This window comes from Mastigoproctus giganteus, chromosome 4 (assembly GCF_048544385.1).
Source record: "Mastigoproctus giganteus isolate SK-2022 chromosome 4, ASM4854438v1, whole genome shotgun sequence".
In the NCBI taxonomy this organism is placed as follows: Eukaryota; Metazoa; Arthropoda; class Arachnida; order Uropygi; family Thelyphonidae; genus Mastigoproctus; species Mastigoproctus giganteus.
In genome coordinates this window covers 227,806,875-227,826,115 of record NC_143578.1, presented here as the reverse complement: position 1 = coordinate 227,826,115, position 19,241 = coordinate 227,806,875, and the positions used below count along the sequence as shown (strand labels likewise).

Below are 19,241 nucleotides of genomic sequence, written 5' to 3'. Positions count from 1 at the left end.
AGTAACCCCAGAGTAACATACTGTAAGACACAAAGTCTTACAAATTAAATTAAATGTCTATATAATTAATGATAGAATGCTAGATAGAGTGATATGGTAAAACCTCAAAAGAAAACACTTAAAATCACAAATAAAATCACAAATTTATGAGAGCCTTGTCGATCAATTCGGCCCTGGAAAGATTGTGCAAGGCTCAAGGGGTAGAATTTTTTTCAGCCTGGACTGTACTTGTTAACAGGAGAGATTGCTTCTACAGGGATGGGATACACTTAAATAGAAAGGGTGCAAGAATATTTGCTGATGCTATCGAGGCAGTGTTAGGTGGGTCGGAAAACTGCTAGCTTGGGGGGAGACAAAGACCAATAGATTGACAGTAGCCACTGGCAGAGGTGAAAGAGATTCTTGCACTGCTTCTATTAGAATGAGCAGAAGCCTGAAAAACAAGATGCATGGTATTTCAGAGACTGCTGGGAGCCATTGTGGTACAAGTAAACACATGGGTTGTGTTAGGGTAGCTAAGAATAGAAACAGGTGCAGGTATACTTGCGTGTACACCAATGCTAGGAGTTTAGTAAATAAATTTGATGAATTTGAGGTATTGCTCAAAACATCGAAGGCAGATATTGTTGGGATATCAGAGACGTGGTGTCACACAGATATAAGGGATGCGGAACTGCAATTTGGGGAGTACAACGTCTACAGAAAGGATAGACAGGATAGGAAGGGGGGAGGTGTTATGCTATTAGTTAAGAAACACATAAAAACCAAGGAAGTGAAGCCAGTCGACATCGCTGGACAGTGCAGTGTGGAGTCAGTTTGGTGTGACATAAGCATTGGGAGATCAAAATTGAGAGTAGGAGTCTGCTATTGGCCTAATGACTCTGATGAGTATAATAAGGAACAGTACAGGGAAATAGAGTGGGCCAGTAAATCAGAGTGTCTTATAATGGGAGATTTTAATTTCCTAGATATTGACTGGAATTTGGGGGCTGGATACTCACACACTAGCAGGGCTTTTGTGGATTTATTGGATGATTGTTTTCTACATCAGCATGTTCGGGAGGCAACTAGAGGGAGTAATACTCTTGATTTGATTATCAGCAGTGATTCTTCATGCATTAAGAATCTGCAGATAAATGAACCACTAGGTGGCAGTGATCACAGTGTGCTGAAGTGGGATTTACTCAAAGAGGTAACTACCATTAGGGGTAAAGGGAAGGGTTATTGCTTCCGTAAAGGCGACTACGATGGACTGAGACAGTATTTAAATTCTATACAGTGGGACCAACTGATGATGTTACCAACAGCAAATTCAAAATGGGAAGCATTCAAAGAACTTATCTTGGAAGCTACTAGGCTTTACATACCAACTAAGAAATATTGTTCAAGGTTTAGGCCAAAATGGATGTCAGATGAACTAATGAGGCATATGGCAGAGAAGAAAAATGCATGGGATACTTACAAATTAACACATGACACAGAAGCCTATGATAGATACAAGTTGATATGCAACCAAGTTACAAAGGAGGTTAGGCAGGCGAAGGCAGATTACGAGAAATCCTTGGCAAGGGATGCAAAGAAAAACAGCAAAGAGTTCTTTACTTATGTAAACTCTAGAAGGAAAGGGATGAATCAGATTGGTCCACTTGATATTGATGGGTCAAGTGTTGATGATCCTGCTCAGGTGGCTAACAAACTAAATGAATATTTTGCATCGACATTCACACATGAGGAGTTATTCAGCGAGGGGAATGCCAGAGGTGTATTCAACTCTAGCAGTAAGTTACAGAATCTTGAAATAACTGGGAGTAGAGTGGAGGAGAAACTGTTGAAGATAAACACAAGAAAGGCACCCGGGGTGGATGGGATCTATCCAGTTATATTAAAGGAGGCAGCAAAGGAAGTAAGCAAACCCTTAGCCATAATTATGAGAGCTTCCTTGGACTCAGGGGAGGTACCCATAGACTGGAAATGTGCAAATGTGACCCCAATTCACAAAGGAGGATCAAAGGCTGACACAAGTAATTATAGACCTGTGAGCTTGACTTCTGTTCCAGGAAAATTAATGGAGGCACTGGTTAAAGACGCACTGCAGGATCATTTAGACAAGACTTCAGTTATAGCTCAGACACAGCATGGTTTTGTTAAGGGGAAGTCTTGCCTGACCAACTTGATTGGATACTATGATGCAGTCACAAAAGAACTGGATGCAGGGAATAACTTTGATATTATATACTTGGATCTTAGAAAGGCTTTTGATACTGTTGCACATGGAAGACTGCTACACAAATTGGAGCAGTGTGACATTGGAGGCAAATTGCTGCTATGGATAAAGGGGTGGTTGAGGGGGAGAAGACAGAGAGTGGTAATCAATGGACACTGCTCATCGTGGACTGATGTTATTAGTGGAGTCCCTCAGGGCTCAGTGTTGGGTCCATTATTGTTTTCTGTATTTATAAATGATATTGATGATGGTATATCGGGATTAATGTCCAAGTTTGCAGACAATACAAAGGTTGGCAGGGTTGTCAAGGACACTACTGACACTATGCTTCTGCAACAGGATCTGGAAAGGTTGAGCAGATGGGCTGAGAGGTGGCAAATGAAGTTTAACATTGGCAAATGTAAAGTACTACACATGGGAAACAGCAACCCCAGAGCAACGTATCAACTCTATGGTACAACACTGACAGTGGTAGAGAATGAAAGGGACTTGGGGGTGGTTGTGCAGGCAGATATGAAGTTCTCTGAGCAGTGCAGACGGGCTGCAAGAGTAGCTCATGGAGTATTGTCAATGATATACAGGAATTTTTCCAGCAGGGATAAGGAGGTGATTATTCCATTGTATAAGGCGATGGTCAGGCCACACCTAGAGTACTGTATACAGGTCTGGAGGCCTCATTTCAAGAAGGATGTAGAGCTGCTGGAACGAGTACAGAGAAGGGCAACAAGATTAGTGAATGGAACAAAGGGGTGCTCTTACGAAGAAAGGCTTAAGTTTTGCAAATTACAGTGTCTGGAGACTAGGCACCAGCGAGGTGATCTGATAGAGGTGTATAAAGCCTTGAATGGTTTAAGCATACTCAATGCTGATGGGATTCTTCCTCTAGCTCAGAATAATCACCTGAGAGGGCATAAATTCAAATTGAGGAAAGACAGATGTAGGATAGACGTGCGGAAATTTGCCTTTAGCCAGCGGGTGGTTGGTTGGTGGAACAGACTTCCATCCCTTGTGGTGGAGGTTGATAGCCTAAATAAGTTTAAGGCTCAGCTGGACAGGTATTTTGAACGAACAGAGGGGTGAAGTGGAAGTGGTTTTTTTTTTTTTTTTTTTTTTTGGCTGATGCTGCATAAGCTTGCTTTCTTGCATCAAATGCCTCTACTAATGCTAATGCTAATTGTTTAAGATAATGGGTCTCGCGCTGATGGAATTAATTTAAGAGAAGGTTAAATTTAATGTACAAGCAAATATACCGTGAAAATAAACATTAGAAAGAGATATACGATCAGAGCCCACTACCTGAAGCAGCAAGTGAAGATATCGAGACGGAACAGTGGGGGGTTAATTGTTGGCATGGCAAAAGGGACGGAGTGCTCCAGAGATTACATTAGGGGTAACAGGTGTAAGCGTTTTTGTTTACTGCAAACAGAGCAGGTGTGGTCATTTTATAATAATGCGAGACGAATCAAGTAAATGGACGCAGGTGTTTTCCGGATGGATTCTGAGCTCCGAAATTTCTGGTCATTTCCAGAACATTCGAGAATTCTCTAGAAACGGAAGTTCTTTCTACACCGGAAGGAACTCGGCCTTCTTGTCATGTGTCATAGGCAAATGAGAATGGAGATGATGAAGGTCCGATAGAAATGATTGGTCGAGGAAAGGAGGGGCGTTACGAAATTTTGGGAAATAAAAAGGCAAGAGCGCGCGAATAAAGAGCGACAAAGTTTTTTTGAAGTGTGATGAAGTATTTTTCGGAGAGGTATATTTTAGAAGGGTGATGAAGTTTTTCGGAGTTGATTAAAATTTTTTCGGCAGGTGATAAAGTTTTTTTTGGGAGTGATGAAGTTTCTTTGGAGGGCGAAAAGGGTGTTTTTGGAAAGATAGGCCCAGGAAACAGTCCCCGGAAGCGACCCACCAGTAGAACCAGTTATGGTGAGTTCACTAAATTCTGATAGTTTTAATAAAGTGTAGATAAGTTACGGAAAGGGGAACTTTCTCGAGATGGAACATAGAAGTCCGAAAGCGTCCACCGAGAAATATATTTGAAAGGAGGGCAGCGAGATAATGCTAACAGAAGAACACCGTACCGTCCTGTAGAAATAAAGTGATGGGAAGCGACTCCTACTGAATGATCCGGCACAGCAAAGAAGGATGTGACACCAGGATGATCGGCAAAGCGAATAGTGTCCCCGGCCGAAGTTAACATTCCGGAATCGGAGAAGAACGTTCCCAAACCAATGGAGGACCCGATGCAGAGCAGAAAGTCACTGGCCACACGTTGTATTAGCGGTAAGATCCAAATCCCCAGAAGTAAGTGGTTAAACAACGAATTTACCTCTATGTAATTGCAAAGGACTGCATGGAAGATAGATAAATATTAAGTGAGATTTAGGGAAGCATACAGTTAAGAGTTAAGTTAAGGTATAGATAAGTAAGGAAATATCATAGAAATAGTTAATGAAGGATGGTTTACAGTTATGATTTATTTACTGATTAATCAATGGAGGAAAAGTAATAATTTTGGACGGGTTAGCCTATACAGCAGGTACAGTTGTATGTTACTTATATAATGTCACTGATGTAGAGAAATTAATCGCTAAATGCTGGAGTTTACTTGAGGCAATGAAGACATAAATAATCCCATGTATATTTCATTTACATGTAACTTTAAAGTGCTGGGGAGAGAATAGAATAGAATAGTTTGTAAAGTGGACATAATTCCAGAAGAAGAATTGTTTCAACCATGAAGAAGAATGTAGGATTGTGCTAGATAGGTATGAAAAAGAAAGATATAAATAAATAAATAATAAATGTCAATTGTAATTAAGAAACAGTTAAATTAAACTGATTGTACGAGATGTTAGTGGGCCTATAGTAAGAAGAAGACGATGGATGAGAGAGCCTAATGACCAGGAACGTGATCCATGCCCTGTACCTATATATGAAGTGAATAATGTGTAATGATTTGTCTTATCTTTTATTTGTAAGTATGTATAATAAACTAATTGTATTTAACTTAATGAAAATGGAGTTTGGTAATTTCTGAACACACAGCAAAACCCAAAGGAGGAGTGCACTAATATAGAAACTCCCTCAGAACAGGAATTCTTCTGTGAGATAACAAGTCAGATGCAAAGTGGGGATTAATATAAAAAAAAAATAAATAAATAACACCCCCACTCCCACAATACCAACTGGGTGGTACTACACTCAGGGTAGCAGAGAATGAAAATGGCCTTTGGGTAATTTTGCAGTCAGATATGAAGTTTCCTGAACAGTGCAGATGAGCTGCAAGAGTAGCTCATGGTGTCTTGTGAATGATATACAGGAATTTCTAGCAGTGATAAGGAGATGATTGTTCCCTTGTGTAAGGCAATGGTCTGGCCACACCTTGAGGTGTGGCCAGACCATTGCCTTATACAAGGTCTGGAGGCCTCATTTTAGGAAGGATGTAGAGCTGTTGGAAAGAATATAGAGGAAGGCAATGAGATTGGTGAGTGGAAGAAAGAGTAGCTGTTACCAAGAAAGGCTCTTTCTTGTTACCAAGAAAGTTACCAAAAAAGTTCTGCACATTTCAGCATCTGGAGGACTAGGCACCTGCAAGGTGATCTAACTGAGGTGTAAGGCCTTGAATGATTTGAGCAAGCTCAATGCTAATAGGATTCTTCCTCTTGCTCACATTACTCACCTGAGGAGACATAAATTCAAATTAAAGAAAGACAATTGTAGAATAGATGTGTGGAAATCTGCCTTTAGCCAGTGGGTGGTTGATATTTGGAACAAACTTCCATCTGTTTTAGTGGAGGTCAACAACTTAAATAAGTTCAAGGCAGAAGTAGACAAATATTTGGAGTGAATGGGATGGGTTAAATAAGGTTTTTTTTTTTTTTTTTTGCCTGATGCTATATACGCTTGCTTTCCTGCATCATATGCCTCTACTAATGGTAATGCTAATATACAAATTATATATGCTTCCCTTCTCATGCAGTTGACCTTTGAATTTATTCAAACTCTCAGCCCCAACTACCTGTGAGGATAACTTGTTCCAATAATGAACGACTCGCTGGCTAAAAGAAAACTTCCTACAATCTAATCTAAACCTCAGACCCTGTAATTGTAATTTATGACCCCTAGTACTGGAATTCTTTATAACAGTGAGAATTCCACCTTCGTTCATTTTACTAATCCTTCTCAGAGCCTTATAAACCTCAATCAGGTCACCTCTGAGGTGCCTGGCTGCCAAGCATCCATAATGAGTATCCCACATAATCAGTCTTTTCTCATACTGTCAATCCTGCTGATCTCGCCATTCGAGCTGTCCATCTTTGGACTCTTTCAAGAAGCTCAATATCCTTTTTCACATGAGGTCTCAATACTTAAATACAGTATTTCAAATGTGGTCTTACAAATGTCTTATACAGTGGGATTATGACATCCCTATCATAATCCCTACAGGATAACGTTTGATAATCACTGATAGAACACCATGAGCTTTCCTGGCTGCCTGTTTACACTTTTCAAAAGAATGAGTGTATGATTTCTATGGAGAAAAAAGAACAATTTGGTGAATAATGCAAAATCAAAGAAAAGAATTAGATGAATATGTTAAAATAATAAACTTACATTTGGCTACACAGAAAAATTATTTTAAAAATGTATACACAAGCAAAGGGCAGCAAATAGAAAACAGAAAATAAGATCAGTGAAGATTAAATAGAATTAAATGTGGAAGAAATTAAAGGAATAATAGGAAAACTAAAAAATTGGCAAAGTGCAGGTATAAATATATAACGAGTTAGTAAAATATGGAGGAGAAAAGGCAACTACAAAATTAACAAAATTATTGAAACAGATTTTTAAAGAAAATGAATATAAAAAAGGGTTGGCATAAAAATATAACAATACCAATATATATAAAAAAATAAAAATTATGTACTAGGTACATTAATGAGTTGCTGCTACTCTACTCTGAGACTGATAGTGTCACAATAATGTCACAGCAGCAGCAGCTGTTAAAAATGTCTTTACTGCAGGAACTCATTATGAAATTGGTACAGTAAAATAAATAAAAATATTATTGCTGCATTATTTTTATTGAAAAAATAATTTCGGTACAATGAAATACAATGAATGGAATTTTTCGCTGTATATTTGGTCTAAAATTATTGGTCTATGGTAACTGAAATAAGATAAATAATATTGACACTCAAATGATTTTAATTTCAGAGTGAATACTCCATTGATTGTCGTTATATTACATGTAGTATTTACTAAAGTATTTGACTTAATATCTAAATTGAAGACATCTTTCATAAATTTCCAAAACTTCTTTCCAGCCTCAGAATTTAATTCTAGATTGAAATCACCAGCGAGAACTATAGGTATGTAATCCAGTAGCTTTTCCAATAATTTTGCACATTCAATGGAATACAGCATCAAATTCTTGTTTATGAATTTTTGAATTATATCTAATGACATCCCTGGAGTGATGTGTATGAAAACAATGAAAATAGGTTCACTATTGAATCTGCACAAAGATCCACAAATGTCACCAATTTCAACTGATACTGCTGTCGCATTGCTGCTATTATGTTGTGCAAAAATGTGGTGTAATGATGATAGTTGAACCTTCGTGTTGATATATCGCAACACCACCATCCAACCTTTTAAACTGAGTCACACATTGGAATGGTTTAAGTAATATATGTTCATCATTATCCAACCATGTTTCACTTAATATCAATATTTTGGATTGCTATAAGATTGTGTCCGTTTTGATATCTCAAACATGGGCCCTTTAAACTTTGTATGTTCACTGATGATATAGATATTCCACTTTTTATGAAAGCTTGCAGTCCATCCTGTAGAGACGGTACCTTATTATTTTTCAAGCGAATCTAGTTCAGCACAAAGTTCTATATTACTAGTAGCTTTGCCGTGGTGAAATGTGAAATCGTCATGGGGATTCATAATATATAAACCTTGCAATAAGGTCACTTGAGATAACGCCACGTATACAAGTTGATGTTCTTTCTCATAATTATGTACAACTTATATACAATTAGTGGCATCTTCTTTGGTAACAGATCTCGATTCTACAATTTTAAGTTCATCTGGTAATAATGTTTCTCCGTTGTCTATTTTTGTAAGAATTTTACAAAATGTGCTATCGGACTGTCGAACAACTTGTACTAATTTATGAAATTCTGGAGCAATCAATGAGTTCTTCATGCATTTATATACAGGGTGATTCATTACCAGTGCGACAAACTTGCAGGAGGTGTAGGGGCCACAAAGACGAATCGGAATCACATAGCATTGCAGGGTCCGAAATGCCTTTGTCATGCGGTAGAGGACGTTGAACGGGAGGTCGCGTGAACAGTGATCCCGATGGAAGTCAGCATTTGCGAACCGGTTTCCGAGGCAGTAGGATGGACGAGTATTTAAACGTTGAACTGGCCGACATGCACCTCGCGTATGGAGCTGCGGACTGTAACCGGCACGCCGCTCTGCGCTTGTACCAGGAACGTTTCCTGCACAGGCGTGCTCCTCATCGTATGATGAGAAGGTTATGTGGGACTGGTTGTTTCATGAGAGGTACCATGAATCGAGAGCGGACGACAAGGGCGCCAGACAATGAGGAGAATGTCCTACGTCTTGCAGAAGGCAATCCAAGTACGAGTACTCGAGCGATAGGCCAACGATTGGGTAATTCCCAATCCACTGTATGGAGGATACGGTCAACAAACCAAATGAGTTCATACCATCTGCAACGTGTCCAATCATTGGAGCCTGCGGATTATCCACTCCGGAGGACTTTTGCTACTTGGTTTCTTCAACAGAAAAGGTTTGCAAATGCTGACTTCCAGCGGGATTGCTGTTCACGACATCTCCCGTTCAACGTCCTCTACCGCAGGACGAAGGCATTTTGGACCCTGCAATGCTATGTGATTCCGATTCATCTTTGTGCCCCCTACACCTCTGCAAGTTTGTCGCACTAGTAGTGAATCACCCTGTATAGGTGTAGCACGCACTAGAAGCAATTGCCTTAAATCTCCAATGAAGTATATATTCATACCTCCAAATGGTATTTCACGAACACCAGTTAGCTGCTTTAAATGCATATCTATAATCAATAATAGTTCTGTACTAATCATACTAACTTCATCGATTATAATAGTACGTACATGTTGAAATGCAGTTCTATATTGTTGAAGAATTTCATTGCTAAGTTGATGATTATTTGATAGACATATATGTAAAGCAGAATGCACTGTTGTACCATCAATTGCCACAGCAGCATTGCCCGTGGAGGCACAAGTAACATATGCATTGTGAATATTTCATACATTACAAAAGCGATAATACGTTTCCATCAATAATTTAAGAGTAAATGTCTTTCCACAGCCAGCAGGGCCAGTGAGAAATACTTGTATCGGTTCATGTATCTGATTATCAATTTGATGATAGATAGCTTCAAATAATAATGCACTTTGTTCTTTATTAGTACTACTCATCAAACGACAGTATTCTTCAGATGGTAAGACATTTTCTCGCTTCCTAACGATAGATGATAATTTCTTAATCATCGCCATTCATCTCCTCATCAATAGTTTTCTTGTCAGTAAAGAAATCATCATCAATTTCTTTTGATTTAAGAAATTCTTCATTTTTTTTTCCACCGCCAGTCCATTTTCATCATTCTCATCAAGTTCGATACAAAGTTGCTACAAATTGCTAGCGTATTTTCAATATTAATATCAGATTCAAACTCTTTTCTTCTCAAGGTAATTGTCTCTTTGTTGGTTTCATAAAGTTCAAAATATTTATTTTCATTCAAAATTTCATTCTCCTCATTGATAAATGGTATATGTAAAGTTACAATTTTGTGTATATGTTCATGAAGACATGTTTTAATATAATTCTGATACCGAATTATTTTAGAAAATTGTCTTTTCACCCATCCCCCATTTCCTTTTTCTTCTAATATAATTGGATAGATTCCTGCAGTCCCAGGTGCCTTATTTACTTTCAGCCTCAACAATCTCTTCCACTTTCTTCTCAGTTATCACAAAATCATTTAGCTCTCTTATAACTCTGTGTATTTCTTTTATTCCCATACATTCTTTGTAGATGCAAAATATTTATTGTTTATCAGCAAACTGAATGGGATCATCAATGATTATGCCTATCTAATGGGCCAATGCAGTTCATCCCTTTCCTTCTAGTGTTAACATTAGTAAAGAATTCTTTGCTACTTTTCTTCACATTCTTAACCAAAGACTTCCTGCAATCTGCATTAGCTTTCCTGACCTTACTTCATTGCAGACTGGTTTGTACTTGCAAGTTTCTGTATTCCTGCTAATTTATAATAATCCTATGCATGTTTCTTCTCTGCTCAAAATTTAATGTGACATCCATTTACACCTTAACCATGAACAATATTCTCTTAGCTGGTATAAAAAACTTATTCATTTTTATGATCGCTTCCCATTTAGAATTTATAGTTGGTAAAATCATTAACTGGCTCCACTGAAAAGAATTTAAGAACTGTTTGAGACCACTGTACTCACCTTTATGAAACCAAATTCCTTTCCCTTTTACCCATGACAATACTAAAGTAAATCTCATCTGAATATGTTATGATCATAACATATTCAGGTGATCATAAATGAAGAGTCACTGCTGATAATCAGATATAGAGTAGTGCTTCTCTCTTTCTGCCTCCCTAATATGCTGCTGCTGTAGAAAATAGAAATCCAATAAATCCAGAAAATTTCTGCTACTGTGGGAGTGACCAACCCACAAGTTCCAATTTTCTGCTACTGTGGGAGTGACCAACCCACAAGTTCCAGTTTTCTGCTACTGTGGGAGTGACCAACCCAAAAGTTCCAATTTTCTGCTACTGTGGGAGTGACCAACCCAAAAGTTCCAATTTTCTGCTACTGTGGGAGTGACCAACCCAAAAGTTCCAATTTTCTGCTACTGTGGGAGTGACCAACCCAAAAGTTCCAGTCAATGTCTGGAAAGTTAAAATTCCCCATTATAAGACCATTCTAATTTGTTGGCCCACTATTTGTCAGTATAGCAGTTTGTTAACTCATCACACCAATTTGGCCTATAAAAACTAATCCTGCTCTCATTTTTGCTTTTTCAGTGCTTATGTCACACCAAACTGACTCAACACATCATTGGTCATGAACACCAACTGGTAACATGCAGTGCCATAGATTCTGGGCACATTTTAACAAAGTCTACGACTCCCTCCTTGCTCTGCTGTCCTATCTGTATGCACTGTACTCATTCAAATTACACATTACTTATATATGAGTGGCACCATATTTCCAAAACCCCTACAATGTCTGCAACCAGCACTTCAAATTCATCAAACTTGTTTATTATACTCCAAGCATTACAGTTGACTACAGTTAATTACCATAACTACTAAATATGGTTAATTATTACATTCATTATCAAAATGATTAATAGAGCTACTTGCTTGCTTCCCCACCCGATAAAATGCCATGACTGTGAGCTGAAATTATTTTATCTGTTTTGTATTTAGATTTCAAATTATTTTCTAATAACCATTCTGTGATACTTTTTTTTCAGAGCTGCAACTGTAGGTTTTATGTTGATTTGCATACTATGATAACTTGCTTTGCCCACACTACAATGGCGAAGTGGTAATGCACAATTTTTTTTGGGGGGGGGGGGTCAGGTTAAGGGAATTGAGCCTGCTACAAAACATGCATGGTTTGTTGTGACTAGTGCTGATCAATGATTTAATATGTGAACTCTTCTGGCAACATCTGATTAATAGAAGAAAATATTTCTATATAGCAAAAACTTTTAAAAAGTTGTATGCTTAATAGATAAAAAAAATGAACATTTTAAACTTCTTTTCCTGAAAGATGTATATTGAAAAGAGAGAAAAAAAATGGTATTCCTATCATTTTCACAGAATAAATCGTTCTAGAACTGACAATTATTTGTACTTTAATAGCTTAAATAATTCCTAGTCTGCCTTTCTCTTAATAATAGGAAGAGGTTTAAATATAACCTTTTATTATTACAAGAAAAACAAAAAACAGAACACTAAAGCAGAAAAGTACTATTGGCACATACATTCATCCATTGATGAAATATTAACATTATGTAGCTTCCCCGATCCTGATTCACTCCAAGGAATTCACCCCACCATTCTTGTACTTTGTATAGTTGCAGCAGATTAACATCTCACAAAAGGGCTATGGCCTTTTGTGACTTCATCACAAATGATCCCTATTTCCTGACTTTTCAATATAACATATAGTGCTTATTATTTACATTTTGGTGCAGGATATAGCATAATATAGGGCAATACTGCCCATTACAAGAAGAGGCAAGAGATTAAATTACTGGTCTAAGATATGAAAAGTTGACTAGCCAAGAAAGGGGGGTGAAATCTTAAAAATAATACTAAACTACATATTCACATTGCTATTTTTTAGTGGTGGTGGTATCGCACATTATCCTAGTTGAAAACAGTAGTACCACCACTGGGAACCACAGATACAGTTTATCTGGTGCAATAATCAGCTAATCAACAGCAATTCAGTATTGTTATATGTGTATCATATGTCTCAGGGTTTTTCAACAAAATATTCCCAAGACTATGATATGATATAACCAGTCCACTGACTAACATCCCTTACTGCCCAATAGTGCAAAGAGCAGCATGAGTTATTGGCAAACCTCTGCCAATTATCCAATGTTAAGGCATTATTACTAAAACAAGAAAGTCACTTTCATGTGATAGTGGGCTAAATTGCATCATTTAGGTATATAAATAGAAAATAGGGTATTGCATATTTACTTCAATATCAGCACTTCTGGGAAAAATCAAATCATTTGGCAAAAAAAAATAAAATAAATAAAACACACTATACATAAATATAAAATATTATACTGAAATCTTCAATATCAATACTTACTTAGGATTTGTTTCACAGTAGCGCGAAGCAAACTTTTCCATTAACCTATCAATCTTTTGAGCTTCTCCTGGTAAACGAAAACCTTCAAGAAATAATCTTAATGCTGATACAAAGTCTTTACCAGCAAAGTTCATCTGATCGACATAGGCATACATTCCTTCTCGATTCAATCTATAAGAGAATAAAAATCTCACTTTAGTTTAATATACATGATTATACTTATCATGGGAAGGGACATAATAATGTTTAGTCTTTTACCAAAAAATACATGTATTTGAGAAATTTTTGATTTCCTAAATTTAAGCCATTACTGAGTACCAAACACATTACAGTAGCATACATAAAATCACATTTAAAGCTTACAGGCATCAAAATCTTATATATGTGGTGAAAACAAATGAGATACTGTACGTGTAGTGAAAACAAATGAGGTATTTTAGGCATACTGAAAGTAGGTAATGTATGCACTATATTCTGGTGGTGGGGGAAATAGTATACTAATATCCTACCATTTGTAGGCAATGCCTAAGGAAATATCTTCTGTTGAGAACGTTCTCTCATTTATAACAGAATAAGTTTAACATTTTCCATTTCACTGTTTAGACTAGAACATTTTCAATTATGTTTTTAACCAAACCATAACTGAATAGAATTTCATGGAACTTTTCAGTTATGTTTGGCACTAACTCTTCAAGAAATGCTGCGGAGCGTGAATCATTAGACAAATAATTTTCAAAAATAAACACAGATTGCTAGACTATAAAAACCATATTTTTGCATTCAAAACAAAATTAACTTCCAATTACAAAAACAGGCATCTGCTTGCTGCAGTTACTAGCCTAGGAACAGTCTACTGAACAAAATATTATTATTAGTTTTATCTTACATATGAAATTTTAGAGGATGCTGAAATGCAGGTTGCATTTATCAAAAGGAAGTGCTGACACTGATCTTGTTTCTAACTGATCGGGAAGAACACAACTGCTTGGCAGTTGTGTTCTTCCCGATCTTCTGAGTAAAAGCTGGTTGGAACAAGATTCTCAAGAATATGGCAGGGGGGATGGAGGATAGTTTAAACCTCTGATCTAAAATGATGATTACTTCAAACAAACCTCTTCTTTTGTGCGTGTGAGATCGGAGAAAGGGTAAGGATGCTATCAGCATTTAGTTTACTCAACCTATTTAAAGCTTTAAACATTTCAATCGGGTCTCCTGGCATATGCCTAGTTTTCAGATGATGCCTTTTATAGGATTAGTCTTTCTTTGTAAGAGAAAGACTACCCTTCTGTGCCTCTGACTAATCTTCTTGCTTATCTCTGCACCTATTCCAACAGCTCTACATACTTCCTAAAATGATCCATCCAAACCTGTAGGCAGTACTCACTTAGATGTGCATAACCATTCCCTTATAGTAGGGTATAATCATCTCTATCCCTGCTGGTAAAATTTGTGTATATAATTGACAAATCTCAGATCTTGTTGGATAAAACTTTAGTAATGGACTGTACAATTACCCAAGGATTTTTTTTTTCATATTTCACTGGCTTGAGGTTGTTAATCAAAGTACTATGTTATTCTGGATTTATCACTACCAAATACCTTCCAATTAAAGGTATTTGATAGTGATAAATTCCAATTAAAGTTCAATTGCCATTTTCCATCCAATATCCGTAATTTATTCAGATCTTGTTGGAGTAGTATAACCTGATTACTGTCATTAAACCGTTAAATTAAATTTGCTAATCTATAATTGGCTGTGTATTGGCAAGTGCACTAAGATATACATTGTCTAACTCTTTTGCAGCTTGAGGCATAAGCCCTTAATGCATTAGAGTCATTAAACCATTAAATTAGCAAACTTAGACATTCAACTTAACATGGCTGCATCAATATCATTAATAAATAAATATTAAGAACAGTAAGGGGCACAACACCAAATCCTGAGAGACTCCACCCATAATATTAGTCTATTAAGAGCAGACCAATAACAACCATTCTCTGTCTTCTGCTACCCAACCATCCCTTTATCTATTGCAGCACCTTTCCTCCAAGTGCCACACAGCTCCAATTTGTACAGCAGTTGTTCATGTAGAACAGCATCAAAAGCTTTACTGAAATCTAAGTATATGATGTCAAAATTATTTTTTGCATCCAGTTCCTTTGTGATCACCTCCAGAAGCTAATCAGATTGGTTAGATAATGTTTCTCCTTAATAAATCCATGCTGTAACTGTTGACTCCAAAAGTGACTCCATTTTGCCTGGCACATAAATGTTTACATGTCTGCAATTGCTCACTTCACAGTATGATTCCCCTTCCCTGCATTTTGTGAATGGAAGAAACATTTGCACATTTCCTGTCTGTAGAAATATCAAAGTATGCTCCAATAATTATGCCTAAATGTTGCTTACTTCTTTTACCATTTCTTTTAATATAACTGGTTGGAGTCATTAGCTACAATTCTTTATTTACTTTTAGCTTCAATAATTTTTTCTTTCAGCTTCCTTTCAGTGATCATAAAATCATATAACTCCTAGTTAGAATTAGATATACAGTGGTGTTCAAAGCAGGTGCATCATCTAAGAATTTCACATTTCTAACTCTTTTTTGCAATGGTATGTTATATTAATGACTAGCATCACAAATAGAAATATAAATAAAAGATATTTATTAATAGTTAAGGCAAAGCTAAGTAATATTTGACAGGTGTTCTCAAAATATTCCAAAATGAGCATTTGCAACCTTTATATAACAGTTTTGGAAAACATGACAATTATGGCTGAAATGTTATCAGTAGGCCCCAATTTGCTTCAGGTTTATCATTTATTTTAAAGGGGAAATAAAATGAAAAGTTCACCAGGTTGGTGAACTTTTCATTTTATTTACTTGAACCACCTCTGGCCCTGATGACAGCAGCACACCGTCCAGGCATTGATAAGATCAATTTCTGAAGATAATCAACTGATAGTTCATGGTTCCAAAAACGAATTACAGCTTCGTGAAGTTCACAAAGGGTCTTTGGTTTCTTTCTGACAACTGCAGATTCCACACGATGCCAACATAGTTCTCTATAAGACTTAATGCAATCAAACGACCTGCCGACCTTCGAACTTGCAAACTTGGACATTAAGCCTGATTTACCATCATCAATATCATTAATAAATACAAAAAACAACAATGGACCCAACACTGAACCCTGGGGGACTCCACTAATAACATTAGTCCATGAAGAGCAGTGTCCATTGATTACAAATCTGAATTCTCCCATTCAACCATCCCTTTATCCATAGCAGCAATTTACCTCTAATGCTACACTGCTCCAATTTGTGCAGCAATCTTCCATGTGGCAATGGTATCCAAAGCCTTTCTAAGATACAAATATATGATATCAAAATTATTCTTTGCATCCAGTTCCTTTGTGACCACACCATAGTATCCAATCAAATTGGTCAGACAATACTTCCCCTTAACAAACCTATGCTGTGCCAAGCTATAACTGAAGTCTTGTCTAGATGACTCTGCAGTGCTTCTTTAACCAGTGCCTCCATTATTTTTCCTGGAACAGAAGTTAAACTAACAGGTCTGTAATTACTTGTGTCACCATTTGACCCTCCTTTATGAATTGGGGTCACATTTGCACATCTCCAGTCCATGGGAACCTCCCATAAGTTCAAGGAAGCTCTCATGATTATGGCTAAGGGTTTGCTTACTTCCTTTGCTACCTCCTTTAATATAACTGGTTAGATCCCATCCACTCCAAGTACCTTTCTTATGTTTATCTGCAACAAATTCTCCTCCACTTTGCTCTCAGTTATTACAAAATCGTCTAGCTCACTGTCAGAGTTTAATTCACCTCTGGCATTCCCCTCCCTGAATAACTCCTTATGTGTGAATGTAGATGCAAAATACTCATTTAGTTTGTTAGCTACCTGAGCAAGATCATCAACAGTTGAACCACTGATATCAAGTGGACCAATCTGATTCATCCCCTTCCTTCTAGAGTTTACATAAGTAAAGAACTCTCTGCTGTTTTTCTTTGCATCCTTTTCCAAAGATTTCCCATAATCTGCCTTTGTCTGCCTAATCTCCTTTGTGACTTGGTTACAGACCAGTTTATATCTATCTATAGGCTTCATTGTCAACTGTTAGTTTATATGTATCCCATGCATTTTTCTTCTCTGCCACATGTCTTATTAGTTCATCTGACATTCATTTAAGCCTAAACCTTGAACAATATTTCTTAGTTGGTATGAAAAGCCTAGTAGCTTCCAAGATTAATTCTTGAATGCTTCCCATTTTGAATTTGCTGCTGTTGGTAACATCTTCAGTTGGTCCCACCGTATAGAATTTAAATACTGTCTCAGACCACCATCGTCGTCTTTACGAAAGCAAAAACCCTTCCCTTTACCCCTGATGGTAGTTACATCTTTGAGTAAATCCCACTTCAGCACTGTGATCACTGCCACCTAGTGGTTCCTTTATCTGCAGATTCTTAATGCATGAAGAATCACTACTGATAATCAGATTAAGATTACTCCCTCTAGTTGCCTCCCGAACATGCTGCTACAGAAAACAATAATCCAATAAATCCACAAAAGCCTTGCTAGTGTGAGTGACCAGCCCACAAATTCCAGTCAATATCTGAGAAATTAAAATCCTTCATTATAAGACATTCTGATTTACTGGCCCGCTGTATTTCTCTGTACAGTTGTTTATTATACTCATCAAAGTCATTAGGCCTATAACATACTCCTACTCTCAATTTTCCTTTTCCAGTGCAAAAGTCACACCAAACTGACTTGACACTGCACTGTCCAGCGATGTTGACTGGCTGCACTTCCTTGAATTTTATGTGTTTCTTAACTAATAGCTTAACCCCTCCTCCCTTTCTATCCTTCCGGTACACATTGTACTCCCCAAATTCCATTTATGCATTCCTTATATCTCTGTGACACCACGTCTCTGATATCACAACAATAAAATCTGCCTTTGATGTTTTGACCAATACCTCAAATTCATTAAATTTATTTACCAAACTCCTAGCATTGGTGTGCACACAAGTATACATGCACCTGTTCCTATTCTTATCTACCCTAGCACAGCTTATTTATTTACTTGTTCCGCAATGACTTCCAGCAGTCTCTGAAATCCCCTGCACCTTGTTTTCCAGGATGCTGCTCATTCCAATAGAAACAGTGCAAGAATCACTTTCACCTCTGACAGTGGCTACTGTTAATCTATTAGTCCATGTATCCTCTCCCAAACTAGCAGTTTTCCAACCCATTTAACACTTCCTCGATAGCATCAGCAAATATTCTTGCATGCTTTCTATTTAAGTGTATCCCATCACTGTAGAAACAGTCGCTCCTGTTAACAAGCACAGACCAGGCTGAGAAAATTCTACCCCTTGAGCCTTGCACAATCTCTCCAGGGCCAAATTGATCGACAATGCTCTCATCATAACTCCCTCCTATTGTGTCTGGGAAGAATTGCAGACACTTTCAAATTCAACCCTAACTCAGAGTTTTTTTTTTTTTTCAACGTTGACCTGTACTTGTTAAGTAAATCCACCAGTCTCCTACTCATAATATCATTGCTGCCAAAGTGTACAACAATATCACCTTTTGTGCCCTTAAAAGATGATATCTGTTCTACAATGTCATCAACCGTTGCCCCTGGCAGACATACTCTGGGTATGTCTATGATTGAGGTGTTTAAGGCATGAATTGATTGAATAAGCTCAATACCAATCTTACTTTTGCTCTGACTACATATACATAGTGGCATAAATTCAAACTGAGCAAGAATGTATGCAGGATAGACGTTTGGAAGCTTGCCTTCAACCAGCAGGTGGCTGATAATTGGAACAAACTTCCATCTGTTGTTGTTGTGGAAATGAGTAGTTTGAATAAATTCAAGGAAGAACCAGACAAATTATTGGAGATGATGTGGGAAGGAGGTTTTTTTTTTTTTTTTTTTTGATGTTTTATAAGTTTGCTTTCCTGCTTCATTTTCCACTTCTAATAGTAATATTAATACTAATCT

General features: G+C 37.2%; 1 protein-coding gene across 2 annotated transcripts in view; it reads right to left on the bottom strand.

Annotated features, from left to right (window-relative positions):
• The window catches only part of Sec71 (ADP ribosylation factor guanine nucleotide exchange factor Sec71), a 508,300-nt gene that overhangs the window by 344,403 nt on the left and 144,656 nt on the right, over positions 1-19,241 (bottom strand). For both annotated transcript variants that reach the window (XM_090371201.1, XM_090371202.1), the window contains exon 16: positions 13,198-13,368. In XM_090371201.1, coding sequence (XP_090227327.1) covers positions 13,198-13,368 — 171 coding nt within the window. The remainder of the gene's footprint in view (positions 1-13,197; positions 13,369-19,241) is intronic.